The 25,308-nt window shown below is 32.6% G+C and overlaps 1 protein-coding gene and 1 pseudogene across 1 annotated transcript in view; one reads left to right on the top strand and one right to left on the bottom strand.

Moving 5' to 3' along the window:
• Positions 1–24,586, top strand: part of LOC145280002 (A disintegrin and metalloproteinase with thrombospondin motifs 3-like) — a 307,054-nt gene extending 282,468 nt beyond the window's left edge. Inside the window, exons 21-23 of the mRNA XM_080131625.1 lie at positions 6,875–7,085; positions 18,115–18,250; positions 23,725–24,586. Coding sequence (XP_079987751.1) covers positions 6,875–7,085; positions 18,115–18,250; positions 23,725–23,861 — 484 coding nt within the window. The 3' untranslated portion in view covers positions 23,862–24,586. The remainder of the gene's footprint in view (positions 1–6,874; positions 7,086–18,114; positions 18,251–23,724) is intronic.
• On the bottom strand, positions 8,210–8,377 carry LOC145280489 (U2 spliceosomal RNA; annotated as a pseudogene).
• Positions 24,587–25,308: the final 722 nt, after the last annotated feature.

Below are 25,308 nucleotides of genomic sequence, written 5' to 3' on the forward strand. Positions count from 1 at the left end.
ATATATATATGTATAATATATATATGTAAAATATATATATATGTAAAATATATATATATGTAAAATATATATATATGTAAAATATATATATATGTAAAATATATATATATGTAAAATATATATATATGTATAATATATATATGTATAATATATATATGTATAATATATATGTGTAAAATATATATATATGTAAAATATATATATATGTATAATATATATATGTATAATATATATATGTATAATATATATATGTATAATATATATATGTATAATATATATATGTATAATATATATATGTATAATATATATATGTATAATATGTATAATATATATAATATATATATGTATAATATATATAATATATATATGTATAATATATATATGTATAATATATATAATATATATATGTATAATATATATAATATATATATGTATAATATATATAATATATATATGTATAATATATATATGTATAATATATATAATATATATAATATATATATGCATAATATATATAATATATATAATATATATATGTATAATATATATAATATATATAATATATATATGTATAATATATATATAATATATATATTATATATATTATATATAATATATATATACATTATATATAATATATATATATACATTATATATAATATATATATATACATTATATATAATATATATATATAATATATATACATTATATATAATATATATATATAATATATATACATTATATATATACTATATATACATTATATATATAATATATATATACATTATATATATAATATATATATATACATTATATATATAATATATATATACATTATAAATATAATATATATATATAATATATATACATTATATATATAATATATATATACATTATATATATACATTATATATATAATATATATATAATATATATATATAATATATATATATTATATATATAATATATATTATATATAATATATATTATATATATAATATATATTATATATATAATATATATTATATATATAATATATATTATATATATAATATATATTATATATATAATATATATTATATATATAATATATGTAATATATATAATATATATTATATATATAATATATGTAATATATATAATATATATTATATATATAATATATGTAATATATATAATATATATTATATATATAATATATGTGATATATATAATATATATTATATATATATAATATATGTAATATATATAATATATATTATATATATAATATATATTATATATTATATATATGTATATATAATATATGTAATATATATTATATATATAATATATATTATATATTATATATATGTATATATAATATATGTAATATATATTATATATATGTATATATAATATATGTAATATATATTATATATTATATATATGTATATATAATATATGTAATATATATTATATATATGTATATATAATATATGTAATATATATTATATATATGTATATATAATATATGTAATATATATTATATATTATATATATAATATATGTAATATATGTAATATATATAATATGTAATATATATAATATATGTAATATATATAATATATGTAATATATATAATATATGTAATATATATAATATATGTAATATATATATAATATATATATTATATATATATAATATATATAATATATGTAATATATAATATATGTAATATATAATATATGTAATATATATATAATATATATGTAATATATATATAATATATATATAATATGTATATATATATATATATATATATATATATTATTATATATATATTCCCTAGTTAAACATTCATTTTAATTAATTCCCTATTTTTTTTCGATTTTTTTATGGGATGATCATCTTTAGTAAACTATTACGTGTAATAATATTCCTGCAGATATTCTATATGATTTATACTTGTATAATCTTTGCGTAAAACGTTATAACAACACAAACCTTTTTCCATATATTTATGTGTACGTATGTATATTTCCTTAAAAAATTTTGCTTACCAAACTCCTGAAACTTCATATATAGGGTATTTGAGCCCATGCGAAACTTTATATTTGGGTTTAAGCTGGAGAAAATCTATGCAAAACTGAAAAAAAAAATTGCCAGGTGAAGGTCAAACAAGGGCATTACGAATATGCATACGTAACGTAATAGCTATTTGTTCATGTTTTAATTTTTAGCCTTAAAGCTGACGTCTTCATAGTACAGTCATTAACGTTAAAGAAAAAAATAAATCGTAAGCTAAAAGTTTTGGTTTCGATTCTCTGTAGTGGCACGAATCATTTTTAACTGTATTTTAGGACCGGGCAATGCCAGGCGGCTTGCTTATAATAATAATTGAAAAAAGAATGGTAGAGATTGGCATCTGAAGGATGGCTGAGAAGATACAATCGATAACGATAGTGAAAACTACAGAAATTTTAAAGAAAATCATTGAATGCGGAAACTAACATACATGATCTACAAACACAAACTGGATATACAGAAATTACTATAGATGTAAAACACAAATAAACATCACATGGAATCATGAAAACTGAAACGGTATAATTGTTACCCCCTGCGCCCTTGCCTTCCGTCTCCTTTTTTGTGTGCATGTCACCATAAACTGGCACCGTACCAAATAGGTGATGAGGGTCAAGGAGGATGGAAAGACCAAGGAGAGGAAGCACTAGCCAGACCTCCGCTGTATGAGTGCAAAGAGGACTGGGGCCTTGGGAAGGCTTAATGCCATCCAAATTCTACTGAAGACCAATGGTTGCTGCCAGCAAGAAATGAATGGTAAAAGGCTGTTGCGATAACGCAAATTCATCTGCAAAGCTTATCGAAAGTGGTGGAGAGTACTGGAAATCTGAGGAGACTTGTTGAAAAGTATTATCGATAACAATAAGACTCCATGCCTCCATGTCTAAACAAAGCATTCTTTTCCCGACAACGGGTCCGTGGAACATCGATTGACTTCACTTCTTTGGCATTGAGTCTGCGTAACGAACATTTTTAATCGTTACATAAAAGCGTCTAAACTAAGTTGTAAATATTCGTAATAAATATGTTCTGATATACAATCTAATATATAGCCTGATTTTAAAAGATGGGCTTTAATATCATTTAAAGCAAATTAACTGTTATAATGATACCATCTTACTAAGAACCCTCTAACTATTGTCCTTTGTTTCTGGAGGCTGGTATTTAATATCTCTTTTGTTGTGAGGAACTCATCCTCTGAAATATTATCTCCTAATTTTGCGTACAGTGTATATGTTAGTTCGTCGTACTCCGGTATAATTTATTTAAAATAAATATTTCCTCCAGTCTGGCAACCCAATGTGTAAACATCTACATAATAATATAAGACATTTTATGGTCATCCGTACTTCATAACCTTTCACATGTATTAAAGAAAATTGAGCTCTCTGAATAGTAATATTTGATCAATCTGGTGTCACTATTGTTTATATTACTTGTATTTATCGGACCATTGTTCTCATCTTGAGTGTTATTTGTGCAACGTTTCAATCGGTTTGGCCTTCGACCGTCTTCAGGCGTGTTGGTTTTTGTTTGGAAAAGTAAGGAGAAAAGTTACTGGCTCCGTAGGTATTTTCGTATTCTTGGAGTTAGTCTCTGTTTTATCGCCGTGTTTTTGTATGTTTAAAAAAAATTGGTTGACTAAGGGGAGGCAACTCTAATAAAAATAGATTATCTCCCTTCTATAATTTTGTTTTCCCTACAATTACAGGCTCCCGAATGCTATTTATGTCTAAGCTTGGTCTGCTTAGTAATTTTTTAGCATATGTGCTTCCTATTTGAGTTGCCTCGCACTCCATCTTGCATCCCTATCAATTATTTTGATCTTGTTCCACAAAGTGTCCCTTTTTCTTATGTGATCAGCTAGTCCCGACTTTTCGATCCCCGCCTCCGTGACACAACATTACTGTGTTCTTCTAGTCGTATCTTTACGAGACAACTGACCTCACCTATGCAGAGTTTTCCGCATTTGCTTAATATCTCATAGACACAGCTTTTTTTGTCACGAGACCGACTGAAAGCCTCATAGATGGAAATATTATTGAATAAGAATTTCAAAGTTAAATATAATTACTAATCTAATGCATCTACTCGATAAAATAAAGTTGGGTGTATTTCAAAAGTTAGAGCAAAATAGTATTCAACTAAATAGATCAAACTTTTATTCTGACTAGCCAATTTTAATTTGTTATTGTTGTACAATGTTATTCACTATAGACTAAGGTACTATGATTTAATTAAAATTTACTTCATTCTCTCTGGCGTTTTTAAAAAAGACGTAGTTATAGAAAATATAAATGTGACGTCTGTTAGAAAAGCGGGAAATTTGAGTTTATACATTTTAGTGCTTAATTTGTTTGGAAAAACAAACCTGCATTAGCTTCAACACTAAGATTGAGTTTAGCTTTCGCATACAAACATCAATGTTTGCATATACTAGGTTTTGAATAAATATATAAATTTTCTATCTTGAATTTTTCAGCTTTAAAATACCTGACTTGTAACCAAGAATATTTTAACCAAATCAGTTCTAATTTTATAACAATTCGGTTCAATTAATAACTTAATGGCTAAACAATCCCGCAATGATGTGATTAAAGTATTACAGTAATGTTCATTACAGTATTAATTGAACTAAACTGCCATAAAACTAGAACTAATTTAGTTAAGATAATGTTATTTCAATGGCAGCTATCTTAAAGTCGAAAAGTTCAAGATAACATTTTTCCTTTTAATTCGTTAATATTTATTGTACAAAATAATTATTGAAAGTTTTTGCGATTCAACTAGAATCATAATTAGTGAAATAAAACGGTGAATAGAGTTATCGTCCTTGGTCTTGAATAGAGTTATCGTCCTTGGTTTTGAATAGAGTTATCGTCCTTGGTTTTGAATAGAGTTATCGTCCTTGGTTTTGAATAGAGTTATCGTCTTTGGCTTTGAATAGAGTTATCGTCTTTGGCTTTGAATAGAGTTATCGTCTTTGGTTTTGAATAGAGTTATCGTCTTTGGTTTTGAATAGAGTTATCGTCTTTGGTTTTGAATAGAGTTATCGTCTTTGGTTTTGAATAGAGTTATCGTCTTTGGTTTTGAATAGAGTTATCGTCTTTGGTTTTGAATAGAGTTATCGTCTTTGGTTCTGAATAGAGTTATCGTCTTTGGTTTTGAATAGAGTTATCGTCTTTGGTTTTGAATAGAGTTATCGTCTTTGGTTTTGAATAGAGTTATCGTCTTTGGTTTTGAATAGAGTTATCGTCTTTGGTTTTGAATAGAGTTATCGTCTTTGGTTTTGAATAGAGTTATCGTCTTTGGTTTTGAATAGAGTTATCGTCTTTGGTTTTGAATAGAGTTACCGCTTTTGGTTTTGAATAGAGTTATCGTCTTTGGTTTTGAATAGAGTTATCGTCTTTGGTTTTGAATAGAGTTATCGTCTTTGGTTCTGAATAGAGTTATCGTCTTTGGTTTTGAATAGAGTTATCGTCTTTGGTTTTGAATAGAGTTATCGTCTTTGGTTTTGAATAGAGTTATCGTCTTTGGTTTTGAATAGAGTTATCGTCTTTGGTTTTGAATAGAGTTATCGTCTTTGGTTTTGAATAGAGTTATCGTCTTTGGTTTTGAATAGAGTTATCGTCTTTGGTTTTGAATAGAGTTATCGTCTTTGGTTTTGAATAGAGTTATCGTCTTTGGTTTGGAATAGAGTTATCGTCTTTGGTTTGGAATAGAGTTATCGTCTTTGGTTTGGAATAGAGTTATCGTCTTTGGTTTTGAATAGAGTTATCGTCTTTGGTTTTGAATAGAGTTATCGTCTTTGGTTTTGAATAGAGTTATCGTCTTTGGTTTTGAATAGAGTTATCGTCTTTGGTTTTGAATAGAGTTATCGTCTTTGGTTTTGAATAGAGTTATCGTCTTTGGTTTTGAATAGAGTTATCGTCTTTGGTTTTGAATAGAGTTATCGTCTTTGGTTTTGAATAGAGTTATCGTCTTTGGTTTTGAATAGAGTTATCGTCTTTGGTTTTGAATAGAGTTATCGTCTTTGGTTTTGAATAGAGTTATCGTCTTTGGTTTTGAATAGAGTTATCGTCTTTGGTTCTGAATAGAGTTATCGTCTTTGGTTTTGAATAGAATTATCGTCTTTGGTTTGGAATAGAGTTATCGTCTTTGGTTTGGAATAGAGTTATCGTCTTTGGTTTGGAATAGAGTTATCGTCTTTGGTTTTGAATAGAGTTATCGTCTTTGGTTTTGAATAGAGTTATCGTCTTTGGTTTTGAATAGAGTTATCGTCTTTGGTTTTGAATAGAGTTATCGTCTTTGGTTTTGAATAGAGTTATCGTCTTTGGTTTTGAATAGAGTTATCGTCTTTGGTTTTGAATAGAGTTATCGTCTTTGGTTTTGAATAGAGTTATCGTCTTTGGTTTTGAATAGAGTTATCGTCTTTGGTTTTGAATAGAGTTATCGTCTTTGGTTTTGAATAGAGTTATCGTCTTTGGTTTTGAATAGAGTTATCGTCTTTGGTTTTGAATAGAGTTATCGTCTTTGGTTTTGAATAGAGTTATCGTCTTTGGTTTTGAATAGAGTTATCGTCTTTGGTTTTGAATAGAGTTATCGTCTTTGGTTTTGAATAGAGTTATCGTCTTTGGTTTTGAATAGAGTTATCGTCTTAGGTTTGTGAGAATAGACTTTTACCATTTCTGTATCGGGTTCCAACTACCATTACGTTGATATTTCACACATTGATTTAGTTTTTTATCATTACAATTGAAGTGAATGTTACCCATTTAAAAACGAACAAGTTTGTTTGTTTTTCAGGTGGAAAGTCGAAGGTTGGACAACTTGTTCTGCAGAATGCGGTGACGAAGGTGCGGAGACCCCCATAGTTTTTTGCGTCTCTGACTCCCGGGGCAAGAAAGGCGAAGTTCTCTCTGATGCCTACTGTGATGTACTGCTTCGTCCAAACTCGACTCGACCTTGTAATAGACGTCCTTGTGCCGGACAGTGGCATGTGGGAGAATGGTCACAGGTAAATTATCTACTTTAAAATTTTAGCATTTTTTTTTTGTCCATCCATTGGTCACCTATGGGCTACAAAACCACACAACAGAAATGTGCTTAAATTTGATATGAAGAACCCTTTAGATGACAAACGTCAAACTTGTTACTATTACTGCTACTAGTACTAATACTACTACTGCTGTTGCTAATCATTGCCCTCGTTCAGTCTCAAACGACTATGGATACACCCTGTAAGAGTAGCTGTGTGTGTAATTATCAGGCAAAAATTGTGCAATCTCCAACTTCTTGAATCAGCACTGCTTGAGTCCAGTGGCAAGGAAAAGTCCAGGACGACTGGAAACAATGTCAAGATGTGCAGGTAGTATAAACAGCACCTGGATTTCTCAAATGGTCACTCGTTTTAGTACTGACCTGGCTCAACGTTGCTTAACTTTGGTGACCTAACGGGTTTCTATGTGTCAAAGTGAGTATGATGTTGCTAATACCATAACAAAATAAAGATGTATATGCTTCAAAACTACTAAAAAAAATTGTATAAAATTTCTATATTTTGTGTGTGAGCAACTTGCGACACAGTTTATTCTTTTAAAATGTTGGGTTTTTCTCAATTATTTTATTTTATTTAACTGTTTCAGTGAGTGTTTATGGTTTATTGATGACCTGTATAAAGAAAATAACTACTTAAAAAAAAATCCTTTACGAATATTGTAAGATTTTCCTTGAATGTATACTTTTCTGTTATGCAGTGAAATACAATCTTTAGATGCCTCAATGGAGATCTCTAGTGATGCACTCTCCTCATTGCCGCGTTTTGGGTTTCGCATCATATCAGCTCAGACAGCAACCTTTATTTGACCCCGGAGGCGCCAGATCGTCTCTTCAAAAGATATCAGTTATGTTTAATGACATTGAAAACAAAACAAGGCTGATAGCCATTAGTCACGTGCTCTTATGTAATGAATGAATGTGTGAATGTAGGATTGACATGAAATTCTTAAAGATAAACTAAAATGACCGAAAAATGGGCTGAAATGACTTAAATAAATAAAAAGTGAATGACTTTAATGACCTTAAGAATGGCTTGAATGCTTAAAAAATAACTGGAATCCTTCAAAAACAACTTGAATGATCTGGAGAATGACTTAAATGGCTTTGAGACTGACTGGTTGTAAAGTCGTTGATCAGTTTACATTAAATTAATACAGAAAAGTGATCCCCCACTTTATATCACAATAAGTATAGCATGTAGTAAGAACAGATACTACACTTTGATCTTGGCCAAAAGGCCAAGAAAAGGGTATTTATTTGCTCCCCTACCAAGCAAATTAGGCACAAAGCCGATTTTTAATGTGTGGAGTGAAGGGAAATGGGGACCAACTCCCCGGGAAGTAGAGGAGCTGGATAGTGACAGTTGGTATGAAGGGGTGCCCCTACATTGACTAAGGTCTTATATGTGGGGTCGCTCCCACATATGGTCTTTGCTTGCAGTATCTGCCGGAGCAGATATTACACTTTGCTCTTTATATTTAATTTGTTTCATTTAAAGAAAAAATTACAATAAAAAAAAATCCAATATAAAATTTAAAAATTTAAAAAAGTAAACTCTCCAAAAGACAAAACAAATTTAGGCACAAGGCCTATAAGATCTGGGAGGAGGAGTGTTGCAGGGTCTTTGTAACTAAAGTAAAAATTGGAGTCTTTGCCGACTTTACTCTTGACTGGCAACATTTACCACAATACCTCATTCACTCTGTGGACTCTAAACTAACTAATGAAAACCCCAGCGTTTTTGCAAAAAGGATATATATACAATTTCTGTGTGTGTGCATTTTTTTTTTCTTTTTTTAAATAAAGTGTGTGTGTGTGTGTGTGTGTGTGTGTGTGTGTGTGTGTGTGTGTGTGTGTGTGTGTGTGTGTGTGTGAAAAAAGTTCGATTCATTAGAAAATAAACTTTTTGAATTTGGAAGAAAAACAGTTCGTGTTGGGGAGTGAGAAATCTAGAAAAAATATACAAAAAATAAAAATTTCCTAGTGCATTGTTAGTAAGGTCCCTCCCTGAGCTAATCTAGAAAGTTAGATCACCTACTGTTTTCCGGGTCACCGAAAACAAGCGGGGAGATCCCTAATGGGGATTGGGAAGAATTCATATCGGGTGTAGGGAGTAAAATAAATAGATTGTTAAAAACAAAAAAGGGGGAATATATTAGGTGGCGACCTTCGAGTAGGGGTTGACCAGGGGGTGATAAAAGCAAAAAGATAGGGAGGGGGTAGTGGTAGGGTAGCCTCGGAAGGTCCTCTAGTGCCAAAAAACAAACAATCGGGGGACAGGATCTCATTTGTACCACCAGTCAAGAGTCTCTTTACTTTTTATTTATCTAACCTAGTGGGATGGGCTCCGTAGGACCCAGTACCGCGTGTGCCATGCCTAACACGAATTCAAACTTGGCGCCTCGTCGGATGCACAAGCTAGCGTCATGCACCCACCTCTTGTCAAAGGCCACTCGAGGCACTGGCCAAAAGGCTAAGAAAAGCTTAAAAAGCTAAGAACAGCATCTATTAACAACAAACCTTTGATCTTAACCAAAAAGGCCAAGTACAAAAGTGTTACGGACAGATCGACCGAGTAACTTAGAGTCGCTTGCACACGACTAAAAATGTGTTCTGACAATCTTCGGCTTTTCGTTTTTAACAGCACATCAGCCAACGAGCTTATATAAATGTGTAGTCGTGAAGAATGCGAACAAAATCCAAAGTTGATTATGGTCTAATGTTCTTACGTTATTCTTCAGATAAATGAAAGAAATTTTTCGCAAGAGATCATGTCCGAAAATGAGACCATCTTTTCGAATATTTTTAACTAGCTATATGCCCGGCATTGCCCGGTCGTACAATGCGCTTAAACATAAGATTTAAATTTATGCAGAGTGCATATGCATTTATCTACAAATAAATCCTCTATTGAATATTATATATTATGAGGAATATGATTATGAGGCCCGGTGGACTAATTTGCAAAATTAAAAAAAAATAATAATGATAATGTCGTTCATTAAATTTCGCCTGTGTTTGTTTACAATATCACGTCAGCTGATATTTGGGTTTAGTCACTTCTGATTAATGTTTAGTTTTGACATAGGCAAAAGAAGAAATGATTTACGGCAATTTTAAATGGTACCTCTTAAATTGAAGTGATTAATATTGCTGTGACAACAGCATATTCTTTCGATTGTTTTGGCTCTTGAGTATATATCTGTTTATATCCTATGTTTTTATATAAACGGATGTGGTTTTCGGTTGATTAAGTGTGTCTGTGTCGGATATATACCCGAGAGTCAAAACAATGAAAAGAATATTCTGCTGTCATAGTCGTAGTGATTAATAAGGGACAATTAAAATGAGGAGGTACATCAGAGTTTGAACAGGAAAGCATTCGATCAGTAGTCGGATGCTTTACCATTGAGCTATATCTCCAGATGACAATAAATCTTTCTTTTTTTTTTTTTTTTTAAGAAGAAATGATTTGCTGTAATTTTATTATTTTCCAGGCCCGTGTAATGTAAAATATTCCCATATAAAAATTATTATTTTATCTATAAGAGAGAAGGATTATTTTTTAAGATCAGATTTTTTCGATTTTCGATACTTATTAGATGAATTTCTCTACAAAACCTATCTAAGAACACTGCCAGACATATAAATTGCCTTTGTGTAAAACTTGCAAAAGATAAGCTCAGCTGTTTTGGAACCTATGAGGAAGGAACTCTCCCACACATACACAAAGTGGCTTTTATATACATGGTTGAATGATAAATGGAATCATGTTGTTGTCTTTTCTAAGACAACATGATTCCATTTCCGTTTGATAAAAAAACGGTGTTCATTTGTTGCAGACTATCTACTAGTTAGCAAGAGCGATAGGAGCCTTCCATCATGTCTGAAAGTGACACACTGTTCAAGAGATCGGAGATGCGCCGCTGTACAACTCATGCTCTCTACCGATCCAAGTTATGAAAACAGAACCATTGACATAATCATCAAATCATTGCAAATCCGGACGGTTTAGAGATTGAAGGCACAGCTCAATAAAGTTTCCGGTTGTGGTCTTTGGTGTGGTTTCATGTGAGGCCACATTGTGCCACCTCACATCTTCGAAGTCGTCTCGAAAGTCAATACCAAAGTGTACCTAGATGTGTTGAAGAGTGTGGTGATCCCCTAGTGCAAACAGGTGGCCGCTAGCAGACCCTGGATATGGCAGCGGGACTCGGTGCCGGCTCACAAGTCGGAAGAGACCCAGGCTTGACTTCAGAAAAAGTGCTACAACTTTTTAGCACTGACCCTTTATTCTCCCCCCGACCTGAACCCGCTGGATTATTTCGTTTGATCATACGTCGAAGACATCACAAACATTCCACAACACCAAAGCACTTGTGTAAAAGGCATGCTCCTGATTCCGGGCCTGTATCGAGGCAGTGATTGAGGCTGAAGGTGGTTACATTGAATAAATATTAGCTCTACTACATAATCAAGTTACCTGAATTGATATTTTCTATAAAAGTTTAAAAATAAAGCTGAAGTGTTGTTTTCTTTAGAGCGACACATTTATCGTTGCATCCTGTATTATTAGAGATAGATGCTATACCCATCTATATTTACGAAACACTAGCGGGGGTACCCGGCGTTTCCCGGGTGTGGTAAGATGTGTAGGGTGGGGTAAATCAAAACAAAATGGAAAATAAAAAATAAGTGAGCGTAATAACCTTGTTTAAATATAATTTTTTTTTTAAATCGGAAAAACAAAAACAAAAAAAAACAGCAAACGTGATTCAAAATAAAAAATAAGTGAGCGTAATAACCTTGTTTAAATATAATTTTTTTGTTTAAATCGGAAAAACAAAAACAAAAAAAAACAGCAAACGTGATTCAAAATAAAAAATAAGTGAGCGTAATAACCTTGTTTAAATATAATTTTTTTTTTAAATCGGAAAAACAAAAACAAAAAAAAACAGCAAACGTGATTCAAAATAAAAAATAAGCGAACAAAAAAAATGACATAAAAATCCTGTTTAAATGTTAAAACTTTAAAACATCGGAAAAACAACAAAAAAAAAACAGCGAACGTGATTGAAAAAAAAAACGAACGAAAAAATGGCATAAATAACCTGTTTCAATATTAAATCTTTAAAAATAAAAAAAATCTGATATCACGGCTCAAACGTGCAATCTTTAGATAACGACGCTGCCACTATAACGACTGGTCTATGATCGCATGAGCGAAGTTAGGTCGGTTTTTTATATGTAAACTAATAAAGAACGCTTTTTTGTGCATGCGTGTTTGGCTAAATTGTCATGAAGGGACGATTTTTTGGCTACCCCTCACTGTAGAAAAGTGCCCAGTTGAAGGCCAAGGAATTAAATATTTTGGGCCAATTTTTCGATATTTGTCGTCCGAAGGATCTGGCTTCAAAATGACACCAATCTCATAAAAAAACTGTCACTTCTGTCGAAAGTTTTAGGCAAACATACAAGCATACATACATGCATACACACACACACACTAACAGACAAGTGAGATTTTTATATTAGATAAACACAAAAGAAAACCGTAAATAATTTGTACTTTTCGCCATTACAAGTTATTATCATAAAATTATTTTCCAATTTTTACAGTTCTTATCTTTTACAAAAAACTGAAATGTTCTTAAAAATTAGATTCAACCCACATACCTTAACACAAACCGGAGACAATATTGCTAAATAAAAAAAATCACACACTCCTCTGAAACATGGAAGTAAAAACGGCTAAACTCATCCAGGCAAGGAAACCGGCTACGACGATAATCCACAAACGGGGGGACAAGCTGTCAAATCGCAGATTTTGTCATCCTAGCATATCACACAGAGTGAATATTAATGTAAAAGAAAAAGTATGCAAATAAGTTGAAAGAAATATGGGCTATTAAGCCTGGTGCTACCAGATCAGGCTGTCCGAAAATATTGGCTTCGGCTTCCTGAGACAAAATGCACCAAATATTGCTGCTTTTTGCTTTTCTACTTCCTTTTGCGAAACTTAATTATGTTCTGCAAAACCAAAAACAATCTATTTCCCCTTTCTCTTTCTACCCCCTCTCACTTCTTGACTGGTTTTTAATTTAAAATGCACCAAACATTGATACTGTAACCCTTTTCCCTCTCCCATTGCAAAACTCATATTCTGCAAGGTAGGAAAAAAAACGCCAATAAAATCCACTATAAAACAAACAAACCAAACACTACAAAGTAGTGATTGAAGATACAAAGAACTTGAAGAATAAAAACTTTCTACAAAATAATTGGATGCAACATTAATACTGCGTTCGCCATTAAATAACCTGCCATAAAACTAAACAACCAAATAGACCATTAAGAAAATCACTGTAATTAAAAAAAGAAATTGTAGAAATCGCTAGAAATAATTCTGAAAAGCACAGGAGAGGGAAATAGGAGAAATTAGAATCAAAAGGAAGATTAATACAATAGAAATCACAATATCTGGTCTCGTTAGATTGCCGAACCTAAGTGATGTTGGTCAGTATCAGATAAGTGATTGTTTGTGAATACCAGGTGATGTATATGGGATGATGGAGATATCACCCTGCAAAAAAAAAAAATGGTTTTGCTGTTTCGCTAGCGTTTTGTAAAGCTCTTCAACATTTTAGTTTTTGAGTTAAAAATAAAAGGCCTTTTTTTCTTTTTTTTAAATGTCTTGCGATGTCTTTTTTTTTTAAATGTCTTGCGATGTCTTTTTTTTTTAATGTCTTGCGATGTCGTCTTTTTTTTTAATGTCTTGCGATGTCTTTTTTTTTAAATGTCTTGCGATGTCTTTTTTTTTAAATGTCTTGCGATGTCTTTTTTTTTAAATGCCTTGCGATGTCTTTTTTTTTTAATGTCTTGCGATGTCGTCTTTTTTTTTAAATGTCTTGCGATGTCGTCTTTTTTTTTAAATGTCTTGCGATGTCTTTTTTTTTAAATGTCTTGCGATGTCTTTTTTTTTTAAATGTCTTGCGATGTCTTTTTTTTTTAAATGTCTTGCGATGTCTTTTTTTTTTAATGTCTTGCGATGTCGTCTTTTTTTTAAATGTCTTGCGATGTCGTCTTTTTTTTAAATGTCTTGCGATGTCTTTTTTTTTTAAATGTCTTGCGATGTCTTTTTTTTTAAATGTCTTGCGATGTCTTTTTTTTTAAATGTCTTGCGATGTCTTTTTTTTAAATGTCTTGCGATGTCTTTTTTTTAAATGTCTTGCGATGTCTTTTTTTTAAATGTCTTGCGATGTCTTTTTTTAATGTCTTGCGATGTCTTTTTTTTAAGACAAAATGAATCATCGTAAAATGAAAGCAATTGTTGAATTTAGAAAATAACAATTAATTTATTTCAAAACTAATATGTAAATTAGTTCAGCATGCAACTGACATCACATATACATAAGCAGGATATGAAACTGATTCTAAGTTGATTGCGTATAGTTGTATAACGTAGCACAGACCCGCGTATGCAAATACGGATCCGTGTGCGTAAGGACGTCACGGTAAAGAAAAAGAAAAGCTATAAAAAGAAAATAGATCATGTTAGAGACGTGGATGACGTCGCGGCCGTAACAAGAAGTCACGTGTGACGGGAGAATGAGGAAATAAATGTCGTTATTACAAAATAAGTTATTATTGTCCTATGTTCATTGCGACGTACTCTGCTACATCTTCTTGGGTCTACGTGTGTAAATGTATCATGTTATAGTTGAATAACCATTAGTGTGAGAAATGAACTCACCTTTCAGTTGTTTATGCATATGTTCAGATAAAACTGAAACTACAAACAAGCACGCACAAAGTTGGTATTTTCTTGATCAGCGTTGGCCCAGATGAATAATATCTAATATTCAGAAAAATAATACTCATTCTTTGATCCAAAACAGCGCATATTTCGTAAAAGGTGGGAGGCATCTGTTTTCCAGCTATTTAATGTCTAACTCAAGAGAAGTAATATTGATTTTTTTTCATGGAGTTATTTCCCTTTATGCCAATTCACACCTCGAGTAATTTGGAGAAGTGTACGCATGTGCGAATGTATTTCCAGAGTGAGGAATAGGTGGAGAAGAAAGGTGAGAAGAGTGGAGAGGAAACCGGGGGAGATAAAAATAAGTTTTAATTGAAATATATTACACTTTTACCCTGGGTAATCCTGCTAGTTTCGCGGTAAGTGCTCGTCTGAGCTATATTCTATGGTCCATCTTTCCAAACTTTCACAAAAGCACTCGACTAGCTATAACCACTACTAACGGTTTCCCACACCCTATCTGTGCCTAAATCTAAAAGATTCCATTTATCATTATTTTCATGCCAATTGCTCGTCTGAGCTCCAATCTATGCTCCCCTGGCCTGACTTTCACAAAAAACACTCGTCTACTTAAAACTACTATCAATAATTTCCCCCACTCTTTATCTGTGCCTGAAACTAAACGTAGATTCCATGAACAAAGTTTCTTTCTTAGAACTGCACGCCCGTGGAACTCTGTTCCATTTTCCTGCTTTCCAACTGACTACAACATGGTCGTTCCAGTCCAACATGAACAAGTTGTTGATGAGCCGTCCCCTTAAGTAATCCAATTTAACAAATTTCCACTGCTAACGATTACTACAATATTGTCCCATTGACTATTGAATACTCACTAACCTTTATCCTCGAGTTGCCTCTGGGCCTTGATGAGTGGTGACTCCTTTGTAAAAAAAAATTTTTTAAATGCTCGCCTGTGGGCCACTGTTCCACTGATTTGCATCCCGGTCAATTAAAATATGACAGCCTTCAAGTTTAATGTAAACAAGTTCTTCTTGGGCTGTCCCCTTAAATAATCCGTATTCTATCCGCTACCAACTAATATTCATTAACCTTTGGGTCTTGATAATGTAGTGACATCCATGTAAAAAAAACTAATTCGAGTAAATGTGGTATTGTGGTAATTAAAAAAGTAAAAGTAACGGGCAAATGATGAAAGAACAAAACAGTGTGTGTGTGTGTGTGTTTTTGTTTTTGTTTTTTACAGTGATCACCACTTATCAAGGCCCGGAAGCCACTCAGGGATAAGGGTTATTGCAAGTACATTACGTTAGTGTGGAGATTTGATGAAGTGTTTAATTAGCGTGTGCGCGCGCGTGGATGTCATGATTATAAAATTATGTTTAATTCCAGGAAGTCCACTCTCCCAAGCGTTATCTTCTCTCTATGAAAGGATTTATTGCTAATTGTCTGATGCGTCCCCTCCGGGGAAATTTGTCAAGGCTGATCAAGTATCATTGTAGGTCTGAATGTGCTAATCCTAGTGCGCAGGCTTTTCTAAACCACATTAAACTTTGTGGCCAACTTCTTGGCTTACGTGTCTCTTGCATCCGCCAAAGTGTACAATCTTGTTTGTAACATAAGCCTGATCGTTGTTTACTAAACAAAATTCCAAACTAGCTTTTTATGTTTTTCCTCTATTCATAACATTTCCCAGTTGAATATCTAACATTACAATAGAAAAATGCGAGCATGAAAAGTAATATGGTTAAGCTTAAACATGGAAAATTAAACGATTAGTTGTTAAAACTGGAAAAGAAAAGGACAATATATTCTAGTAAAAATATAATAAATTTATAACTTAAAATATTGCAGCATTAAGAATTGATTATATAATGTTAAATTGAATTTGTTTTAAACTCTTGATTCTTAATAAATTTATTATATTTTTTACTAGAATGTCTTGTCCTTTTCTTTCTCGGTTTGAACAACTAGTCCTTTACTTTTCCATGTTTAAGCTTAACCATATAACTTTTCATATTCACATTTTTCTATTGTAATCCATGATTTTTCCGAGCTTCCAGTAAATTCACTTGTTCTTTGTTTAATTTCAGTTTTATTTTTTTTGCCCCCCTAAACATAACATATACATATGTAATAACAATGTATGGTACTAGTCTGTCTCTCTCTCTCTCTCTCACTCTCTCTCTCTCTCACTCTCTCTCACTCTCTCTCTCTCTCTCTCTCTCTCTGCTTCACTTGTTACTTCTCTTTTCGTGAAAGCGATGAATTGGTAGCAACAGTAGTCGCTAAAGCAACGCGGTTTCTATGGAAACCAGTCATAAATAACGTCGCTTACCTCCTTACATTTCTTTTACGATTTTGAACACCAGAAAATTCATCACAACTTTTGTTTTACTGAAGAAAAAATTGAAAAGGTTTTCTTCACAATATAGCTGAGCAGGTGATCTGTGAACTGTAATAATTGTTTGAAATTTGGTCGAAAAATGAAGCTTTAAAGCAGTTCTAAATGATTAAAACTGCCACTTAACCGTATCATTCGAACATTACTGTGTTTGAATGATAAATATTTTAACATTCTTTTCCTTTTAAAACATGTTTCTGAATATCTTAACATAAATAATTTAACAATTCATCATAATCGTTATCATCCTTTGCAGTGCCCGCCACAACATACCACAGATACTACACTGTAATCCTAGCCAAAAGGGCCACAACATATATGTAACGAAAAAACGTTTCTTGAAAGGAAAAAAAACGAAACCATTTTTATAAAAATAACGAAAGGATTTATACAATTACGTACACCGTTTGGGGTAGGTGGAAAAAATTTGGGACGGTTTTCAAGTGATCAAAAGAAATATTTTAAAAAATGGGGGGGGGCTGTCGAAGGCCTGTAAGCAGTTATCTTCGGGCAAAGATAGTCGATACTTGAGCGCCCAGTGGATAAGGACAGAAGAGTACGGGAAGGGCGTCTTTCCTCGTTTTCATGATTCTCTCTGCTGATCGACCCTGATTCCCAAAAAGACTGAAGTAGTTCTTACGTTGACAGATGAAATCAATGCGCCCTGCAAGCTGATTGGTCAGTGTGTAACCAAGTCGCCTAGTAAAAACATTCTTCCGCCTGCGAAAATAACTTTTTATTATTGTTATATCGATTTTTATTTTCAAATATGTCGTTTATTAATATTTTTTGTTGGCTTCTGTTCAGTGTTCAGTATCCTGTGGAGTGGGTTTACAAGCCCGGAAAGTCACCTGCGTTAGACCACCGGGATCATCAAACGATTTCAAGTGTAAAGACGAGATGCCTATCTCGTCGCAAAAGTGTGCAAGAGATCCATGCGAAGGTAAGTGTATTGAAAACCATTCTTCATTCTCGAATGATGTGCAGGTTAGCAACTTGGAACGTATCGTACCGATCAAAGTGTAAAAACCTCCTCCCTCTCAGAAAACATGTTTATTTCATCTTAGAATGGCACCATTTCCGGGATGGCATCAGACTAAGTCCTATCATTGGTTTGTGTTATTTGGATTATTCAGGCCATGCCAGCTCTGACCTTCTTCAGGTATATCTTATCGAACTGTAGAATCTTTTTGTCGAACTGTAGAATCTTTTTGTCGAACTCTGGAATCTTTCTGTTGAACTCTGGAATCTTTCTGTCGAACTCTGGAATCTTTCTGTCGAACCCTGGAATCTTTCTGTCGAACCCTGGAATCTTTCTGTCGAACTCGGGAATCTGTATGGAATTTCGAACGGAACCTTTTATTTAATCCACGAGGGTAACATGCTCTCGTTCAAATTTCTTGGTCATGAACCGCTGGATAACCGGGTTTCTACGCCAAGGTACAATCCTCGGTTTAGGCAATACTAAGAATACAATTGACTTCTACCCGTTGCGGCTGACGAAACGAGAGCCTGTTACCCTCTCCCCCGTGGATTAAATAAAGAGCTGTGTTCAAAATTCCATTCAGATTCTCAAGTTCAACAGAAAGGTTTCCAAGTTCGATAAGATACACCTGAAGAAGGTTGGAGGCTATATAGACCGAAACGTGAACACACAACAAAAATGAGAACAGTAATCCGAATAATTAAAATCTATATATCTATAAAGTTTTTTCTCGCCCTGGCATTGATATTAAAAGCCTATTTTTCTATTTAAAAATTATTAAAACGAACTATGGATATGCGAGCGACTACAGGAAGGTTAACTAATTTGTATATCCCTTTAAAAAACGATGAAATACTTTTTTTATAGTTTCTTATTAGATGATTAGTTTCATTTCACTATTATGTTGATTTCTATTTATGCATAGTTTCTACATTCTGCATAATTGCGTAGAATTTAAGATGAAAAGTGTTCTCGCACACGGAAATATGGTATACAATATATATAAATATATATATATATATATCAATATATAATGTGTGTGCGAGAGAAAGACCTTTTTGGTGTGTGTGCGAAAAGTCTGTACCAAACTCCTCTCTGACTATTTGGTCTACAGAGTTGAAAAAAATTGCTTCCAATAGGTCAAAATTGAAAACAAAACAGTTGACCTTGGCAGGGTAAGTCGAATAAAACATTATTTCTGCTGTTGAATTAACGCATACGCAAAATTAAACATTTAAAAGACGTTTAATTAGATTTAATCTTTCGTATCCATCTCTAGGTTGCTCAGACGGTAACGACGCTCGGGAGATAAATAACGACTAAGGTTGGACAACTAAACGTTGTAGTTTCGATTTTAGCGGATGCTACCAAAGTCATACTTTTGTCTATAATTTTTTAAATCATTACTATATATTGACTAATAATCAATAGAGGAATATTTCTATAAGAAATAATCGATAAAGGGTTATTTCTATAATAAGAAGTCTGCATGAATTATAATATTTATGCATATTTTACGACCGGGCAACGCCGGGCAACCTGCTAGTAATCCAAATTGTCAATCTTCATCTAAAAAATTCAGGAGCATGTGTTGGTGTTGCCTTATTCTCTGTCGGCTTGGGGTATGATCTTTTGCCGTCATAGCAGGTCCATCCTCCCAGGCTTTGCCTTTTTGCCATTTAGAAAGGGGTTAGTTTGTTAATCGCTTAAGACGCCACGACTGGGGATATCGACGAGGCTGCTCAGGGATATTTGATCGGCCAGAGTGTTCTTCCTTTAAAGTGCTGCTTTTTTTTTTTTTTTTTTTTTTTATTTATTATTTATTTATTTTTTTTTTTTTTTTTTTTTTTTTTTTATTTTTTTTTTATTTTTTTTTTTTTCCAATCCAACTTTCCCTTGTGTCTAATCTTCCCAGCGTGGTCGGTAGATAAATAAAATCCACTCCCGAACTACATCCGAACTTATTTTTCCTCCCACTTAAACCCCCCCCCCTCCCAAAGACGAACTCGTCAATTCCTCTATTTGTAAGTAATTCTTTTCTTTGAGGTACATAGCTTAAGAGAAAGGAAAGGGTTGTTAGGTGTCATGTAAAAAGAAGGAAGACTAATTTGCCTGTAATAATACTATGATGACGATGACTCTGATTAACGACACAAACTGATTAAAGATCGAACTCAGTTCGCGTCAGAAACAATTTCATCAAACTCACACTTGATCTTCTGTCGAACCTCCTGGAGAAGATGTAAATAAAATAACACTACGATTGCGTAAACACTTCATCACATGGTATCATTTATATGAGCGGCAACAAAATGGCTGATCATCGACCATACTTACATACTTTTACATGCTTACTATTCAGCGACTACTTTTTGAAATTATATTTTCCATATATTCTAAGAGGATACACACGCAATCATCAGTATAGGAAATGATACTAGTGGTCCGAAGATTCGAAACCAATCAACAAAGCAATATATATATATATATATATATATATATATATATATATATATATATATATATAATTAGCATGGGTGCCCGGCGTTGCCCGGGTGTTTGGAGGTGTATGCTGAGCAAAAAAAAAAAAAAAGGTTATTTTTTTTAATTTGACCCCTATTATGACCCCTTAAAATTTATTGTTTTGAGCTCAAATCAAGTTATTAAGTAAGATCCATGTTCAAGAAACCTATATCTAAAATTTCAAGTGTTTAGACCCCAAATTGTCTGAGGAGTTTGGTAGAGTTCTCAAAGGTCAAATCGTTGAACTTTGACCCCTTAACATCTAAATTTCTGGCCGTAAACCGATCACAAAGATCTTCCCAAATATCAGTACCCTATAGATCAAATTTCGAGTCTGTAGACTTAAAATTGACAAAGTTAATGTGTAAGGAAATATACATACACACACACACACACACACACACAGATACGTTCACTTTTCTAGATATACTAGCATGGGTTCCCGGCGTTGCCCGGGTATTTGGAGGTGTATGTTGAGCAAAAAAAAAAAAAAAGCGGTCAATTTTTTTAAAACTTTGACCTATATTATGACCCCTTAAAATTTATTATTTTGGGCTCAAATCAAGTTATTAAGTTAGATTCGTGTCCAAGGAACCTATATCTAAAATTTCAAGTGTTTAGACCCCAAATTGTCGGAGGAGTTTAGTAGAGTTCTCAAAGGTCAAATCGTTGAACTTTGACCCCTTTACAGACAAATTTCTGGACGAAAACGGATTACAAAGATTTTCCCAAATCTCAGTACCCTGTATATCAAATTTCGAGTCTGTAGACTGAAAATTGAGTTATTGCGTAGGGAAATGTACACACACACACACACACACACACACACATATATATATATATATATATATATATTAATTTAAACCTACGTCACTTCCGGTTTGGCGGTGGTCGTATCAGCAAAGACGTCATGTTTTTCCCCGTTCTTTTCCTCCTTCGCTGTAGGGGTTCGAGCCCGCCTTCCTACTACCACTTTTTCCCCCCAATATACACATCCAAACACCCAAAAAAGTGGTAGTAGGAAGGCAGGCTCGAACCCGTACAGTGAAGGAGGAAAAGAGCGGGGAAAAAATGTCTTTGCTGATACGACCACCGCCAAACCGGAAGTGACATAGGTTTAAATTAAGGCTAGACAATCGAAAAGAGGGGATGACTTTCGAAAATATCGGTGAAAAAGGCGACCCCTCCCTGTAGAAAAGCTCCCAGTTTGAGGGTGAAGAAATTAATGTTTTTAGCCATTTTTTCGGCATTTGTCGTCTGAAGGGTCGAGCTTCATAACGATACTGATCTTGTGAAAATCCGTCGCCTCTGTCGAAGGTTTAAGGCAGACATGCAAACATACATACATACATACATTTATATATTAGTAGCTCAAATTTTCGACCCAAACTGATTAAAAAGCTGCCCTATCTCTGAATACCCTTTCTGTAAAATTTCAAATGTTTAGACCAGAAATTGTCTGAGTAATTTGGTAGAGACCGCAGAGGTAATTTTTTTAAACTTTGACCCTTATTATGACCCCTTAAAATTTACTGTTTTGGGCTCAAATCAAGTTATTAAGTGAGATCCATGTCAGGGAACCTATATATAAAAATTTCAAGTGTTCAGACCCAAAATTGGCGGAGGAGTTTGGCAGAGTTCTCAAAGGTCAAATCTTTGAACTTTGACCCCTTAAAAGAAAGATAAACATATATATACGCACACACACACGACAGTAGCTTGTAAATGATAAACATATTAACTTGTGGAGAAAGGGACTGATGACACAGGTAGGAAATACTTTTTAAATGACATGAATTAGTTAGCCTTATTAATCTAGAGGAAAAAACGAGATCCAGTATCAAAAAATATTTTTGTTCGTGTGTTTTAAGGGAGGTGGTATTTGATCAACACTGCTGGGAAGCGATAATTTAATATACTGTTTTGTTTTAAATTTCTCGAATGGTAAACATTTCATGGTAAACAACTGATAATCCCTTTAAGAACATTGGTACCATTGTTTGTTCATGTAAGTAAAACGATTCAGGGATGCAGGAAATTAATTGACTTACTGACAAAATAAATTTCCAACGAAGGACATGTTTTTTAATTTATAGTTTTAAAGAAACTTCTAACACACACACACACACACACATATATATATATAAACATTCATAAGGAATGCGGCTAAAATACCTCCCTATACCAAGCTAGAAAACTTCTTGCACCTACCAATACCCTATATCTCTAAAGACATAATCCGCTGTTGCATGGATTATTATTGCCAAATCTGGCTGGTACATCAATCACTAATCTCTCTCTCTCTCTCTCTCTCTCTCTCTCTCTCTCTCTCTCTCTCTCTCTCTCTCTCAGAGAGGTACCAAAAAGAGCCCATAAACTAAAAGGTCGTTCACAGTCTACCAACCTTCAGGTGTTGTCACATCACCACAGTATTATATCCTTGTGTTTGACAAAGTCAATTTTTGTAAGTGTAATCGTTTAACGTTTGTTATTGTAAATATTTGACTTTCCATTATTTCACTATATTATTGGTATCGTTCAAACTGGTCCAATTGCCATTGTTATAGATTACAAAATGCTTACTATTTGCATACCTTGGTTTCGGACATTCTTTTTCGTCTAGTTATGCAAACTGTATAGCTAAACTAGCTAACGTACTTAAATTCTTTATGATCGTGAGGCTTCAATCTGATACGTTTCTCCCTTTCATAAAAAGCAATCTTGATTTTTTTTTACATACCCACGTGTAGAGAAAAGCGCAAACGCCATCCCTATTATTTTTTGTAACTTTGGGACCCTAGGATAAGAAACCAATCTGTTATAATGTAGATAGATTTATTTTATTTTATTCGTGTTATTTTTAATTTCCGTTATTTATTTATTTATTTTTTTTTTTTAATTCTTTTCAGTTAAAGTGGTTGAATGCACCAAGGACAATACACCATTTTGTAAATATGGCTCTTCGGCACGCACCTGCTCTTACAGTGGATACAGGTCCCTCTGCTGCAAATCCTGTGAAGCGTTCTTGAACAAAAGCGATAGCTAGTTTAGTTCAAAAGTATACCAAAACCTGAAAACAAAAAAAAAAGTAATGCATAATACAGTTGAAATAAAACATAATAAAACCATAATACAGTAACTAAATAAAAGAGAAATAGCGCAATTGGCTTTCGGCCATCTTAATGAAATAAAGAATCAACTATGGCAGGGGATATTGAAACGATTTTAACATTTTACTAAAAGAACAAATACAACGATACTAAAGCACGGACACAGACACACATATATGTATATATTTATATATGAAAACTAAAAAAAAAAAAAAGAAAAGGGAAACGGAAAATACTTTATATTTTCATCGATATTTCGCCTTTATTCCAAGACTTCTTCAAAATGATTTGTTTGAAGATAAACATAAAAATCAAATTTTGAAAATACGTGACGCGTCTATGACACGAAAAGAATGTTTTAATTCTATTTTTTTTCGAAGCGAAATATAAACGTTCGAAATTCAAAGTATGTAATGCGTTTATGAAGTGAAATGTTTTTTTAATATCATTGTTGTGAACAAATTTTTGTTGGCAATGCGGTGTAACATTACTAACCTAAATCTAAAATTAAGTATTGTTCGGTTAATATTAGTTTGCTAATTAGAGGAGATAAATTGTAGAGACCGTTACGTTGTTTGATTATATTCGCTGCATATTTTGAATTTAAAACGTTTGTGTCGTTTCCAAAAAAAAAAAAAAAAAAAAAAAAAAAAAAAAACAACTTTCTTTACATATCATAAACACACCACGTATTTTCAAATATGACTTCTTGGGGAGGTCTTGGATTTTTTTTTTTTTTTTTTTTTTTAAATGGAAATCGCTCCAGAGTGCATGAAGTCATTTGATGTAAAAAAAAAGCTAAAAAAAAAAAAAATATATATATATATATCATTTCAAGGTTTAAAAAAAAAAAAAAAAAAAAAAACTAACCAATGATAAATGTTATATGGATAGATTCCTACTCAGCAAACAGCAATTCTTCCCCCTTTGCCAGAAACACCGCTCATGTAATGAGAGGACTAAAGGACAAAATAAGGGATGCAAGTGTTACGAGAATAAAGACGAAACGTCGATGAACATGTAAACGATTTTCAGTTTTCCTTTTCTTTTTTTCTTTTTTTTTTTTTCATTATGTTAGATTATTGTTTCCATAATTATTATCCTGGAAATCTGGGGAGACTTGTTGTCACTCAGCTTCTAGGGAACAACACAGGTTTTCAAGGGGAAATCTTTGATGACCTATCTGAAAGCTTCTTTTGGGCCGATAATAATAAATGGTGCTGCAGTTTCATGGACATGCGATCCTCGGGAACGCATTAATGAACTCTTGAACGTTTCTATTTTTATATATAAATAAAAGGCTGTGTTTTGTGTAGACAAATTCGACATTAATTAGGTAACAACTATTTACGGGGCTCGAACCTAAGAACATTCATGAATAGA

This window comes from Euprymna scolopes, chromosome 7 (assembly GCF_053919585.1).
Source record: "Euprymna scolopes isolate OS-2025 chromosome 7, ASM5391958v1, whole genome shotgun sequence".
In the NCBI taxonomy this organism is placed as follows: domain Eukaryota; kingdom Metazoa; phylum Mollusca; class Cephalopoda; order Sepiida; family Sepiolidae; genus Euprymna; species Euprymna scolopes.